This window comes from Oncorhynchus clarkii, chromosome 13 (assembly GCF_045791955.1).
Source record: "Oncorhynchus clarkii lewisi isolate Uvic-CL-2024 chromosome 13, UVic_Ocla_1.0, whole genome shotgun sequence".
Taxonomy (NCBI): domain Eukaryota; kingdom Metazoa; phylum Chordata; class Actinopteri; order Salmoniformes; family Salmonidae; genus Oncorhynchus; species Oncorhynchus clarkii.
The window spans coordinates 11,162,195-11,175,621 of record NC_092159.1 but is presented as its reverse complement, the minus strand read 5'-3'; the positions used below and the strand labels follow the sequence as shown (position 1 = coordinate 11,175,621).

Sequence of the window (13,427 nt, the reverse complement as noted above, 5' to 3'; positions counted from 1 at the left end):
TGATACCCTCCGAAATGTAGATCCAAGCACACAAAATAATAATGATCTTCTATTGTGAGTGGAGAGAGGAAGTGTGTGAGAGAAACTGTGCTTTGTGACAAGACAAATCTCCAGGGAAGTTCAGACAGGAGTGTAGTTGTACATCTGTGATGGCAAAGGTAAGGGCCTTTTTGTATTTGCCTGTGGAGTTTTGTGTCTCTGAGTCTGGTATGATTTAGCCCTCAATGCATATCCTCAAATGGATGAGCAGACTTCATTAACGTTTCTTTTGTTCAATAAGTACATACGTTTTTGCCCCAACATACTTTATTATTTGTACTCACTTAGGGATTTATGTCAAACCTTGTATTGACTACATTAACAAATGCATTGCAAAAATAATAATTGTTTTTTTTTTATAAGTAGGGCCCTGTGTTTTGTCATGACATGATGCCTGATTATAATGCTGCATTTTTAGCCTTACATAAAAATAATTGATGTAATTGTCTGAGTGCTGGACAATCTGACATAAAAAGAAAGGGAGGACAGTTTGATCAAAAAGCTTTAAATGAAGGTTCAAATCCAGGCATGTCATATGATGGCGCAAAACACACGGCCGAATTTAAGACTTGTGTGTGCCACTGTCAGAGTGAAAGTGAAAAGGATGCAAGGCATTATTAATGATTCATTCCAAGTTGCACAACTTCACAGCCTAAAGGTGTCTTGACTCTTATCCAAATGGATAGACAGGCAACATCCAGGGTTCTTCCTCCACTGCAAAAGACAAATAAAGCAGATTATCAACTGTTATCAAGCACACCTGGGTCGGAAATATGATTGCCTTCCTCAATAGCAGCCAGCGAATTCTAGTTATTCAGCAGGTGCTTCATCTCTGTCCGGCTCCTTACTATTCACCGTTATAAACATGACAGTATTGATTTAAAGAAGTATGTACACGAGTATTTGCTTTGAACCTTTCCACCTTAGCTACTTTTTGAGTGTGTGGCAGATTCATCCCCCCACAACCTCCACCTCTGGTGCGCCACTCCAGGAACATCTATATGGGCAAGCCTGAGGAGAGTGATCCCCAGAGGAGATGGAGCTGTGGTCCCCCCCCTCTCCCTCAGTCTCACTTGGCCCAGGGGTTGGTGGAGGCAGAGTAAGATTGGATTCAACCATTGTCAACATACTGTACATCAAGTTGAATTCAGTTCTATTTGAACTGCAGTTTTAACTATGACATGACTTACCTGACTTTATCCTCTTGGCCCGCTGGAGAGCATAGGACATCCACCATGGCTCTCCACCTAACTCTTCTCTGAGAGTCCTATGGTGGGAAATATACATTGACTTGAGTTCTCCAGAGAACTCCAGACACAGTTCAGAAGTGGCCTCCTATGGCCCAGCAGAAGTTGTCTGTGAGAAGTAATCCTGAAATCACTGTGACTGAAATGGTCAAGAAGGTATCTTGCCACAACATACTCTTCTCTTCCATTTTCTCTCATATATATTTCCATATAGGAGTGAATCCTAACTTCCCCTGAAGTCAAATGTTCACGTTGTCTCCCATTAACATCAACGCAGTGCTATGTAGTAAAAATTTGACTTGAGTGGAAGTTAGGATTTGCCTCAGAAAATGCACTCTCTGAAAATGACTTGCATTACATTGACGGAGAGGAGTCCAATCTTCCACTCTATGAAAATGTTTTGGTTACGCAGGAATCTTGTATGGTGAGACAGACAGAGAAAAGAGATGTTTAACGCTAAGCTTAAATCCAATTAACAACCCAAATAACAGTAATCCAAATGCAATCTATACGTATGTACACAGGGAGCATTTACACATTGTACTGTATACTAAGAATGACAGAGTACAGCAGTATATATATTACAGTGAGCTATGTCAAGAATTAGTATATAATACCTATGTGGTGAGTGTATAAACAGTAACTACAATGCAATGTACAGCAGTATAAATATTAGAATGAGCTATATGAAGAATACAGTATTTAATCATAACACTAATGTATTACCAATACTGTAATAACAGTTTTTCCGAGCTGTACATTGTTTTGTTTTGTCCAGTTTGGGTCGCCTGCTGTCGTTGACAGAGAGGAGTCCAATCACCCTCTTTATGAAGAGGTTTTGGTTACGCAGGAAACGCGTACGGTGAGACAACTTTCTCAGTTTTAGCATTTATGTATCTGAAGGACTTTGCACTGCATTATCTGTTGTGTATGACTTTATTGATGATATATTTAGGCAGATTATTTATTTAATTGTGTTTTATATGATATAACGCATAACATGTTAAGAATGTTTCTGCATATGTACCAAGATGATCAAATAAACCTAAACCTTAACCAGGGTGGCCAAAGTGACAGGAGTGGGTAGCTCCAGTGCCATAGAGGCCAGAAGTAAGGAATCGGAGGTGTGCTCCAAGGCTTCGCTCTGGGCATGGATATCTACTTCACGAAGCAAGAGGATGGTCCAAAGCTGAAGAAAGGGCTGAAGTACAAGTTTGGGGAAAAATAAACGCAAAGTGGCTCAGCAGCTGAATGAAGGGCTGGATGAAGTTTGAGGCCAAAGACGAGCTAGCGGAAAATAATCTCTTCCTCTGAGGTGGAGGAGTCGGAGAAAGAGGATGAGGAGCCAACTCAATGTTTATTTGTAAGGTGAAAATAATATAGGGTGTAAACTGTACAGTGAAATTCTTACTTGGAAGCTCTCCTCAACATTCCAGTAACGTTACACTTTGTCAAAAATATTAGCAAGAAAAAAGTCATACAAAATATGTAGGAAAATAAACATTTTTTTGTTATATTTTATTCTGATCTGTCCTATAATGTTTTATTCTATTAATAGTTGAGATTGTCTGTGAATAAGAAGGCATGATGAGGTTGTTAATCATGATTTGTCAGGACTCTTGACAGCTGCTTTTCCAGATGTAGACTCGATTGACTCAATATGTAATAAACAACCTTGAATTCATTATATTTACATCTCTGTCAACAAAATTGAGAGACAATATTTTTGCTCAATAAACTATATTTTTTTCAAATTATCTTTCTAAAGAACCATTTCTATATTGTCACGTATACCAAACATTAGGAACACATTCCTAATATTGAGTTGCACCCCCCCTTTCACCCCCAGAACAGCCTCAATTCGTTGGGGCATGGACTCTACAAGGTGTTGAAAGAGTTCCACAGGGATGCTGGCCCATGTTGACTCCAATGTTTCTCACAGTTGTGTCAAGTTGACTGGATGTCCTTTGGGTGGTGGACCCTTCCTGATGCACACGGGAAACTGTTGAGCGTGAAAAACCCAGCAGTGTTGCAGTTCTTGACACAAACCAGTGTGCCTGTCTTGCCCATTCCCCCTCTGAATGGTATACATACACAATCCATGTCTCAATTGTCTCAAGGCTTAAAAATCCATCTTTATTCTGTCTCCTCCCCTTCATCTACACTGAAGTGAATTTAACAAGTGACATCAATAAGGGATCATGGCTCTCACCTGGATTTACCTAGTCAGTCTGTCATGGAAATAACAGGTGTTCTTAATGTTTTGTATACTCAGTGTATATCTGTACTATACATTTGTTGTTAAAAATGTCAAATAAATTGACATTTTTATTTTTACTACCCACTAGACCCTGACTTTGAATACCACTGGTCAAATGGAACAGTAACATTGTCTGTTTCTCAAATGGCACCATATAGGGTTATGGTCAAAAGTAGTGCACTACATGGGGAATAGGGTACTAGTTTGATGTACCATAGACAATGGAGAACTCAATGACCCCCTACTTCTTTATTTGGCTTTTCAACCACCAGGTGGAGAGATTGGACATGTATTCAATTGTAATAATGAGTTGTCATCAGAATATAACTAAACCATATCTGTTTATAAATTTGAAATTAAGTTACCACAATTTTCGTTTTAATCTGTTGATTAGTTACCGTTGATTAGTCTTCAGTTAAGTTAATAAAGACACTCGAATCATTGAGGACAAATCATCTTTGGAAAAGAGACTCCTCTAGAAATTCAACGTGTCCTTTTCTACCATAAGTAATGGGTGTATTAAGGCTGAAAAACAATTATTTGATCACTTTAGACAAGTTATAATACATTTTGATCGATCTTAGATTGACTTTTATCTAACTTTGAAGTAGTGTACTCTACACATTGCAGTCCTTCGTTTTGTGGTCAACAAGTTTCACGTAATCAAACGTAATACACTGGCTTTTTTAGATTGGAAATACAAGTTACCTATGTAAACATGAATTTCCTCTTCAATCTTAATTCAATGTATACATGTTAATTTGACCTACATTTCGTCGGTTACACTATGGCCCTGGACCTATTTATTTCCAACGAGCGGAATAACGATCTAAACCAATCAGAGGCAGTAACGGGATCGGAGTGATACACCACAGCGCTGTTTGACGGAAGGATACACTTGGGTGTGATGCGGGACTATAAATAATCATGTGACCTCGTTCGACCGTTGTTTCTCTGTGACATTCAACGTTATTTCGTAGCATTCCGAGCGCTCAGTTCTCCTTCGCAAAATGGCAGTTTAACGTGCAGCGGCTTATCCAGCAGCGGCAACAACCCGGCAGTGCAACAGTCAAGCACTGGCTTTTTTACGCAAAATGGCGTAAGTAAAAATTATACGTATTTCTTCTCAGAAAATGTAAAGTCAGTCACATGTCAGCTGTCGGGCAGGTGTGGCTGGCAAGTTGTTGTTAGCGTTCAAGCTAGCTAACTCTACAATACAATAGCTTATACTGTTCGCTAACTTTACTTCAGATATTTGATATGCCAGACTGTCTGCTAGATTTGGGCTGTCTTTGGCACCTACCCAACTGTGGAAATAGTTACTCGTATCAACTGTCTGCCTGAAATAACCAACGTTAGACAGCATATGCTAACGTTATTCAGTGTCGGCGTTTCAGTGCCTTTCAACAAAGTGACAATAAAACCACGTGGATCCCGTGCCATCTAAAGTGGGCCATTTTTAAACCGATATCTACGTCATAACTAATCAACTACCCCCTTCTCATATTGAATAACAATCTTATGATTTTTAACCAATGTTATTAAACCCAGGCTCATAAATGGGTGAAGTTACTATGCCAGACATGGCAACGTGGCACTTTCAAAATGGCGTACTTGTGTCCTCTCGCTTTCTACTTTCCTTTCATGACCAGATGGTTGTTGTGAAAATGGCGGTATCCTCACCCTCCCCTCTCCGTTTCCATAGTGAGTCAGCGAGGAGGCGGCGTTACCGGTCACATCATGACCAAATTAGGCAACGTTATCCCGTGGCGGTGGGCGGGGAGTTTACCAGCACTGGCGGAATTTCCACTGAAGTATTAGACCAGAATATCTCGTACTATTTTGTGAAATACATGAATGCGTTTTAGGAGATATTAAGTCAAAGTTATTGACTCGACTTGTTCCTTTAGCACTTAGTTGAACAAATGGCCTCAAATTTACCAGGAAACGACCGAATGTTACTGTTGACTAGGTCACTAGGACATAACTTCAAATACCACAGGTTTTACAAGATATCTCTAGCAGACTGTTTTCATGTGTATTTCCCAGACGCATACTTCCTCTTAAAATACTTCCTCCTAACACTGGGGCATTTGTTTATTTGTCCCTACCTCGGTGGGTGGGAGGAGTTTGAACCGGTGCATTCGTTGAGCCAGATGCCCTGCTCAGTCCAGCTGTGAAGCCAGCTCAAAACAAAAGTGACATAAATAAGCATGTGGAGTGATGTGTAGGATTCTGTGTTTTCACATGCAAAGTGATTGCTTTTGATAAATGGTGCATCTGCCTTCAAAGTGAAAACTAGTTAAATATTTATTATATGGAGAAGCGATGTATGTTTCTGGAAGACACACCATGCTGCCTTTGTTGACAACATGACAGCGGAGCAGATTATTGTTTGATTTGTCAAGGGTGCTCCTCCCTCCCCACTTTCGCGTGATGTGAAGGACTATTCCCCGGTTCAACCCAGGCCAGCGTAATAGAGATTAGAGATTCTTGAAGAACGATCTGACCTTAAAGGCCATGTACTCTTATAATCTCCACCCCTCAGATCCTGGTTCATCTCTAGGTTTCTTCCTAGGTTCCTTCCTTTCTTGGGAGTTTTTCCTAGCCACCGTGCTTCTATATATGCATTGTTTGGGGTTTTAGGCTGGGTTTCTGTGTAAGCGCTTTGTGACATCTGCTGATTTAAGAAAAGAAAGAGGCTTTATAAATACATGTGTCTTGATTGTTTTCCTTTTTATGTAGCCTAGCTATGATGGTACTAAGGCCCTGTCATACATGACATCTCACCCCTATCCCACCTTCTCTCCTACAGTATGTGTATGTCTACCGGAGAGAATGGGATATGCAAAATACATTTCTGTTGCTCATGTAGTAAATGGTCCAATAAAGTAATGTTCTCTCCTCTGTGGAACTACTTGTCATACTGCAATTTGTAACCCCTATCCCTCCATCTCTCTCCTTTCTGCTTCCAGTTCTCTCAAACCAACCACCCTCAGCTCTGCTGTTGTCTACCACAGCACGATATCACCGTTCCCCCTAACGACGACAACGTCCGAAGACTCTCTGTTATCCCGTTATAGTACCCTTTTACTGTTGACAGCCACCAGAAGAAGCAGTCATGTCCCTGTTGACTTCCCAACTGGTCTTGGAGGACGTTGGGGCCCTGTTACTGGACAACTGGTTTCTGACGGCTGACCCCATGGGGCCCCGTCTGGACCAAGATGAAGAGGATGATCTACCCCCCTCTCTCTCCTCCTTCTCTTCTTCTCTCTCTCTCTCCAACTCTTCTGCCTCTTCCCTCTCTCCCTCCTCTTTGTTTAGTTTGTCTCCTTCCCCCTCCCATCTCTCGTCCTCCGACTCCCTGCCTCCATCCCCTCGTCCCTCGTTCCTGGGGAGCAGCAAGGCCGGCTCCGGGGTAGAGGACCACCTGATGCCGTTGACTCCGTGGCTGGACTCTAGCGAGCTGCTCCATGCCCACATGGGAACAAACGGCTGCAGAGGTGAGAACACAGCTGAAAAGAAAACCACAACAAAAACGCACAGCTCAAGTGTTGCAAAAGACATACAAACTCCTCCTTTGTTTGCTGACTAACCCTATACGTGGTTCCATCTGTGGTGTTATCACATCTATTAGGCTTAAACCTATAATTTTAAGCAATCCCCCACCTACGCTCTCCCCTGGGCTCGGTTTGTCATACCAACGTGTATGGTAATCATTAACCATAGAGGTCGTTAGTAACTACCGGTATTACCCGTTTGCACATCCACACGCGATGACAAGCCACCCACCCTGAACAAACTGGTTTGCACCAGGTTTCCTGGTTATTACAGTAAAACAAGACTAGTGTCAGTGGTGCTTTACCTCCTGTTGTACAGACAGGAAACATTTTGGCAAACAATAGGGTTTTATAGTAGGGATCCAGTATCAGCAACTTCCACCTCCCTTCAAATCATGATTAGACTGGAATATTGTCTTTCAGAGCAGGTTTTTGTTTGGGAAAGGACTTGTTTCAGAGGACCATTTTTTATTTTATATATTTTTTTATTTATTTCTTCTTTCCGTTATCGCTGTACAATAATTATTAAAATTGTTATGTCATACACATTGAGTATAATATGTTGTATATATTTAGATGGAATTTACTTATCGCTTCTTCCCCAGATACATTTTCGGGCATGGACTGGATGGCTGAGAAGATAGACCTGAGTGACTTTGACCTGGACTCTCTGATTGGCTCCTGTTGTTCCGATGCCCCGCCCAGTTCCCCCGAGGATCTCCTGGCCTCCCTGGAGACCCGAATGGACCTAGACCTGATGGACCCCTTCACCGCCCCAATCCCTGCCCCACACGAGGTGCTCTCCCTGGGCATCCCTCTGGCCGACCTCCCCTCCCTGGAGCTCCCTGAAGAAGAGGTAGGGGATGAGGTCAGAGGTCCTGTGGTGACGGTTCAGGATCAAGAGGTCGTGGTGAAGTCTGAGCCACAGTCTCCAGCACCCCTCTCCATGGGGTATACCCTCGAGCTGGGGAGCGAAGTGGACGTTGATGTCTTGGAAGTCAAGACCACCCACACTCCAACTACCATCATCTCTGAGCCCAGCGACAGCCTCCAGACCACCGCCCCTATTGTCCTCTCCCTCCTGCCCTCAGGTCACTTCGTGGTGGTCCTCTCCCCTAAAGAGGAGCCAACCATCCTCCCCACATCAACCCTCTCAGCCTCCAGTAGCTGTGATGACCAGTCTGATGACAGCGACTCCGGCATCGACTCTGTATCCGGCTCCCCTCCTCACCACCCATCTCCCTCTCCTTCTCCCTCCATAGCCGGGTCCTCCAGGACCAAACCTTACTCCAAACCTGAACCTGAGACTACATCCCCCACAACCCTCAGCGGCAAGGTCAAATCAGTATCCGGGGCGCCCAAGGTCGTGGAGAAGAAGCTCAAGAAGATGGCGCAGAACAAGACGGCAGCGACACGTTACCGACAGAAGAAGAAGGGCGAACAGGAAGTGCTGAGTGCGGAGTGTTCCGAGCTGGAGCAGAGGAACCGTGAGCTGGCAGAGAAGGCTGACGGCATCAGCAGAGAGATCCAGTACCTCAGAGATCTGATGGAGGAGGTCCGCTCAGCGAAGAACAGGAAGAAGACCACTGTTAGTGTGGCGTAGTCAATGGAAATTATGGATAGAAGGGGAATGCATAGAATGAGATCCAGTACCTTGTGGAGGAGGGGCTACGTCCTGGTTGGCCACCCTTCTACCAAAGTGTACGTTTGCATACTTGCTGTCTATGATGGGAAGTGCGCATTTGCATACTTTGGGAGAAGATTAGAGAATGGAGAAGGCAGTCTGGTAATGGCTAGAAAGATGATAGAAAAGTTGATGAGATTATTATCAGGGGGAGAAGATGCGGACTGATTTTAGTCAGGCGGAGCATCAGTCATGCTGGTCTGTTCTGTATGAACCCTATTACAGTGTTACACTGGTAAACATACACATTATTAAACACACACACACACAAGTGTTGTATGGTATTGTCTTGACTAGGCCATGGCTACTGCGTAGGTAGGAAAATGTAGAATTACGACAAAGACAAATTAGTATGGCCACACTTACCAAGATCCAACCCATAACCTTCCCCAAAAATACTCCAGTTTCAAAGACCAGTTACAACAACCCCCCCCCCAACTGTCACCCTACTGTTACTCTTACCCCACTCACCCCTTACCTTACCCCTTTTTTCTCGTTACCCCACTACTCTTTGACATCCTCTGTGCAGCTTTAGTCCAGAAAGGGGCCTCGCCCTGTGACAGATTTTTAATTGTTACACTGAATTCCCTCTGTCACAATGTTATGTTTGGTATGTATATATCTTCACCTGAACTCTACTCTGGCTTCATCAGGGTTTTATTTAACGCTGGGTAGTAGGAAACCATCCATCTCCTAGACTGTCCTAGACCTAGTTGGCAACTCTAGTGTAGCTTTAAGCTACATGTTTGTTTGGCTTGTATAAATGCTTTGCTATTGTTTACTATTAAAGCTCCTTATTGAATCTCAATTGATCTGTTATCTTTTATTTGGATTAAGAAGTACATGTTAACTATTAGTGGCAAATCTAAATGCCATGACAAATGCACATGAAATTGATATGCTAGTTTAGTAAAGCACTAGTCGTGTACACATACGACTGATACCATATAAGCGTTGAATCAATTTGATCATGACTAAGCAACAGTACTCTGGTATTTTAAGCCTGTGCGACTGGAATGGCAGGTGATACTGGTCCTGGGAAAAATACTCATGAAGCACATGAGTAGGAGTGCTGATCTAGGATCAGGTCTCGTGTCCATATAATCTTGATCTGAAATATAAACCGGTCCTAGATCAGCACTCCCTACTTTGAAGTTTTATGAATACAGACTGCCACACTCGAGCGCCAACCTAAGCTTTGTGAATATCGGGTCTATTTTAAGCATCTTGGAGTAGGAGTGCTGATTTGAGTTCAGTTTTCCTTTTAAATCACAATGAATAAGAGGACTGATCCTAGATTGGCTCTCGATACATACGGCCCCAGGTATACCTGATTTACATGTAAGATTGCGCAAACAGGAAATGGCTGGGTAGTTGGTAGTGCAAACATCCATGCTATAACTAGTACAGCTATACAACTTGTCATTGTGCAATAGCTAATGCAGGGGTTGGCAAGTACACTACTACACGTTTGAGCTTTTAGAGTGATTAGCTCATATTTGTTTTTAAATGTTATTTAAATAATTATTAAACAAGCTATTTCTCCTTTATTCAACCATAACATTTAAGGATGTATAGCAGGGATTGTTAACTGGTGGCCCTCACTTTTGTTTTCAGAATACATTTTTAGCATTCAAAATTGGGGCATAAAGTAATCAAATCACTAGGAATTCACCTCAAAATGTTATTAAGGAAATCTATTCCCAAGTATTTCCACTCAAATAGAGACGTGATCTTGTAAGCAAGGTTTTAAATGATTGTTTCCATCAAATACAATATCTGTTTGGGCTTCTTACGTCAATTTTCAGAGTACAAATGATTAATAATTATGTTCCGATGCCCTGACCATCCGCTCAAGAAAGAAATTGTCCTGCGGCTGAATCTAGTTGATGATCCCTGTCTATAGAATCTATATAATATCAGTGTTTGTCATTGTGCTTTAAGGGTTAGCCAGTACACCCTGCTTATACTGTGTCATTAGCTGTTTTACAATAACATTTGTTTAAAAAATAAATATATCCCTAATTAAACAAGTTAATGACTAATCTTCTGAAAATAAGCCTTGGTGCGAGTTGAGCTATTTCAGAAAGTCTTAGAAAACAGGTTTGAACCGGCCAACATTCGACACATTTTCGTGCCATTGGCTGAAGGAACAAAACCCAAAATGCAGAAGTGAGACAGAGAAAGGTGTGTGAGTGAGAAAGAGACGTCTCACAGGAAAGAATCTCTTGTCTATCTCCCCCATTTGTTTTATCTGAAACCAGACAGACTGAGGGGAAACATTTGTCTCTCTCATTTTCTCTCTCTCTCTCTGTGTGTGTGTGTGTGTGTGTGTGTGTGTGTGTGTGTGTGTGTGTGTGGCAAAAAGTTGTGGGTTGACAGCATGTGTCAGTGAGAGAGAGAGAGAAAAAGGTTGTGGGTTAGTGTGTGAGTATGTGCAATGAAAATATGTGTGTGTCTATATGTAAGACTAGTGCACGTGTATGCGAGAGTGTCTGTCCAGGTGTACAAACGTTTGTGTGAAAGAGTTCAGTGTGTTGAAAGAAACATGGCAGACAGATGTGTACATTTAGCTTGGGCAGTAAAACGTCACAGGTTTATTTATTTTACCTTTATTTACAACCATGTAAGCCGGGAGAACAGACACACACAGACACACACACAGACACACACACACACACACACACAGTCCACAGTAGTGAGGCCTTCCACTCCTGCACAGGCCCTGATAAGAACCACCCTGATAGAGAGAGAGAAAGGGGGGGGGGGGGGGGAGAGAAGGAGAGAGTGGAAATGATAAGGGGAGAGAGGTAGAAAGAAAGCTAGAGTTAGAGAGCGAGAGTAGAAGAGAGAGGGAGAGAATAGCTAGTCAGTTGTTCAACTGAAATGTGTCTTCTGCATTTAACCCAACCCGTCTGAATCAGAGAGGTGCGGGGGGGAGGGGGCCTTAATCGACGTCCATGTCATCGCGCCTGGGGAGCAGTTGTTGTTGGGAGTTAACTGCCTTGCTCAAGGGCAGAACGGCAGATTTATCTACCTTGCTGGCTCTGGGTTTTGAACCAGCGACCTTTCAGTAACTGGCCCAATGCTCTTAACCGCTAGATGGAGGGAGAGAGAACAAGTGAGAGGCATGTCAAGCCAAGGCAAATGCCATGCAGGGAATGAATGCCTGTTTGAAATGGGACTTGAAATGGCTCCAGACCTGGGTTCAAATACCATTTGAAATCATTTCAAATACTTGATCTGTGCTTGATTGAGGTTGCCTGTTAAAATGGAACCAATAGAGAAGTCCCAAAAGTGCAAAACCGGCCCACCTGTGACCTGGCACTCCAGGCAGACTCAAGCAAATACTCTATTTGAACGTTTTCAAATAGTATTTGAACCCAGGTCTGAATAGCTCATTAGGAGATCATGGGTGTGAGTGCTGGGATCGACGAAGCGTTTTAAGGCAGGCTGACTGAAGATGAGCCTTGACTTGTAGTGTTCATTCCTCATGAATCTACTGTTATTTGGTCTGCGTACCAAATGGCACCCTATTCCCCATGGGACCTGGTCAAAAGGAGTGTCCTACATAGGGAATAGGGTGCCATTTTGGGATGCAACCTACCAACCACAATGGGCTTCATTCATTAATGGCTTGGGTTGGCTTGTCAGTATGCTTTTGGTGTTTTGAGCCATTCACAATAAATCAAATCAAATCAAATTTTATTTGTCACATACACATGGTTAGCAGATGTTAATGCGAGTGTAGCGAAATGCTTGTGCTTCTAGTTCCGACAATGCAGTAATAACAAGTAATCTAACTAACAATTCCAAAGCTACTGTCTTGTACACAGTGTAAGGGGATAAAGAATATGTACATAAGGATATATGAATGAGTGATGGTACAGAGCAGCATAGGCAAGATACAGTAGATGGTATCGGGTACAGTATGTACAAATGAGATGAGTATGTAAACAAAGTGGCATAGTATAGTATAAAGTGGCTAGTGATACATGTATTACATAAGGATACCGTCAATGATATAGAGTACAGTATATACGTATGCATATGAGATGAATAATGTAGGGTAAGTAACATTTATATAAGGTAGCATTGTTTAAAGTGGCTAGTGATATATTTACATCATTTCCCATCAATTCCCATTATTAAAGTGGCTGGAGTTGAGTCAGTGTCAGTGTGTTGGCAGCAGCCACTCAGTGTTGGTGGTGGCTGTTTAACAGTCTGATGGCCTTGAGATAGAAGCTGTTTTTCAGTCTCTCGGTCCCAGCTTTGATACACCTGTACTGACCTCGCCTTCTGGATGATAGCGGGGTGAACAGGCAGTGGCTCGGGTGGTTGATGTCCTTGATGATCTTTATGGCCTTCCTGTGACATCGGGTGGTGTAGGTGTCCTGGAGGGCAGGTAGTTTGCCCCCGGTGATGCGTTGTGCAGACCTCACTACCCTCTGGAGAGCCTTACGGTTGAGGGCGGTGCAGTTGCCATACCAGGCGGTGATACAGCCCGCCAGGATGCTCTCGATTGTGCATCTGTAGAAGTTTGTGAGTGCTTTTGGTGACAAGCCGAATTTCTTCAGCCTCCTGAGGTTGAAGAGGCGCTGCTGCGCCTTCTTCACGATGCTGTCTGTGTGAGTGGA

The 13,427-nt window shown here is 42.9% G+C and overlaps 1 protein-coding gene across 1 annotated transcript; it reads left to right on the top strand.

Annotated features, from left to right (window-relative positions):
• The first annotated feature begins 4,388 nt into the window (after positions 1–4,388).
• LOC139424371 (activating transcription factor 4a) lies at positions 4,389–9,598 on the top strand. The gene is made up of 3 exons (XM_071176124.1): positions 4,389–4,645; positions 6,522–7,049; positions 7,712–9,598. The coding sequence occupies exons 2-3, from the start codon at positions 6,668–6,670 to the stop codon at positions 8,707–8,709; spliced, it is 1,380 nt and encodes a 459-aa protein (XP_071032225.1). The 5' UTR covers positions 4,389–4,645; positions 6,522–6,667; the 3' UTR covers positions 8,710–9,598.
• Positions 9,599–13,427: the final 3,829 nt, after the last annotated feature.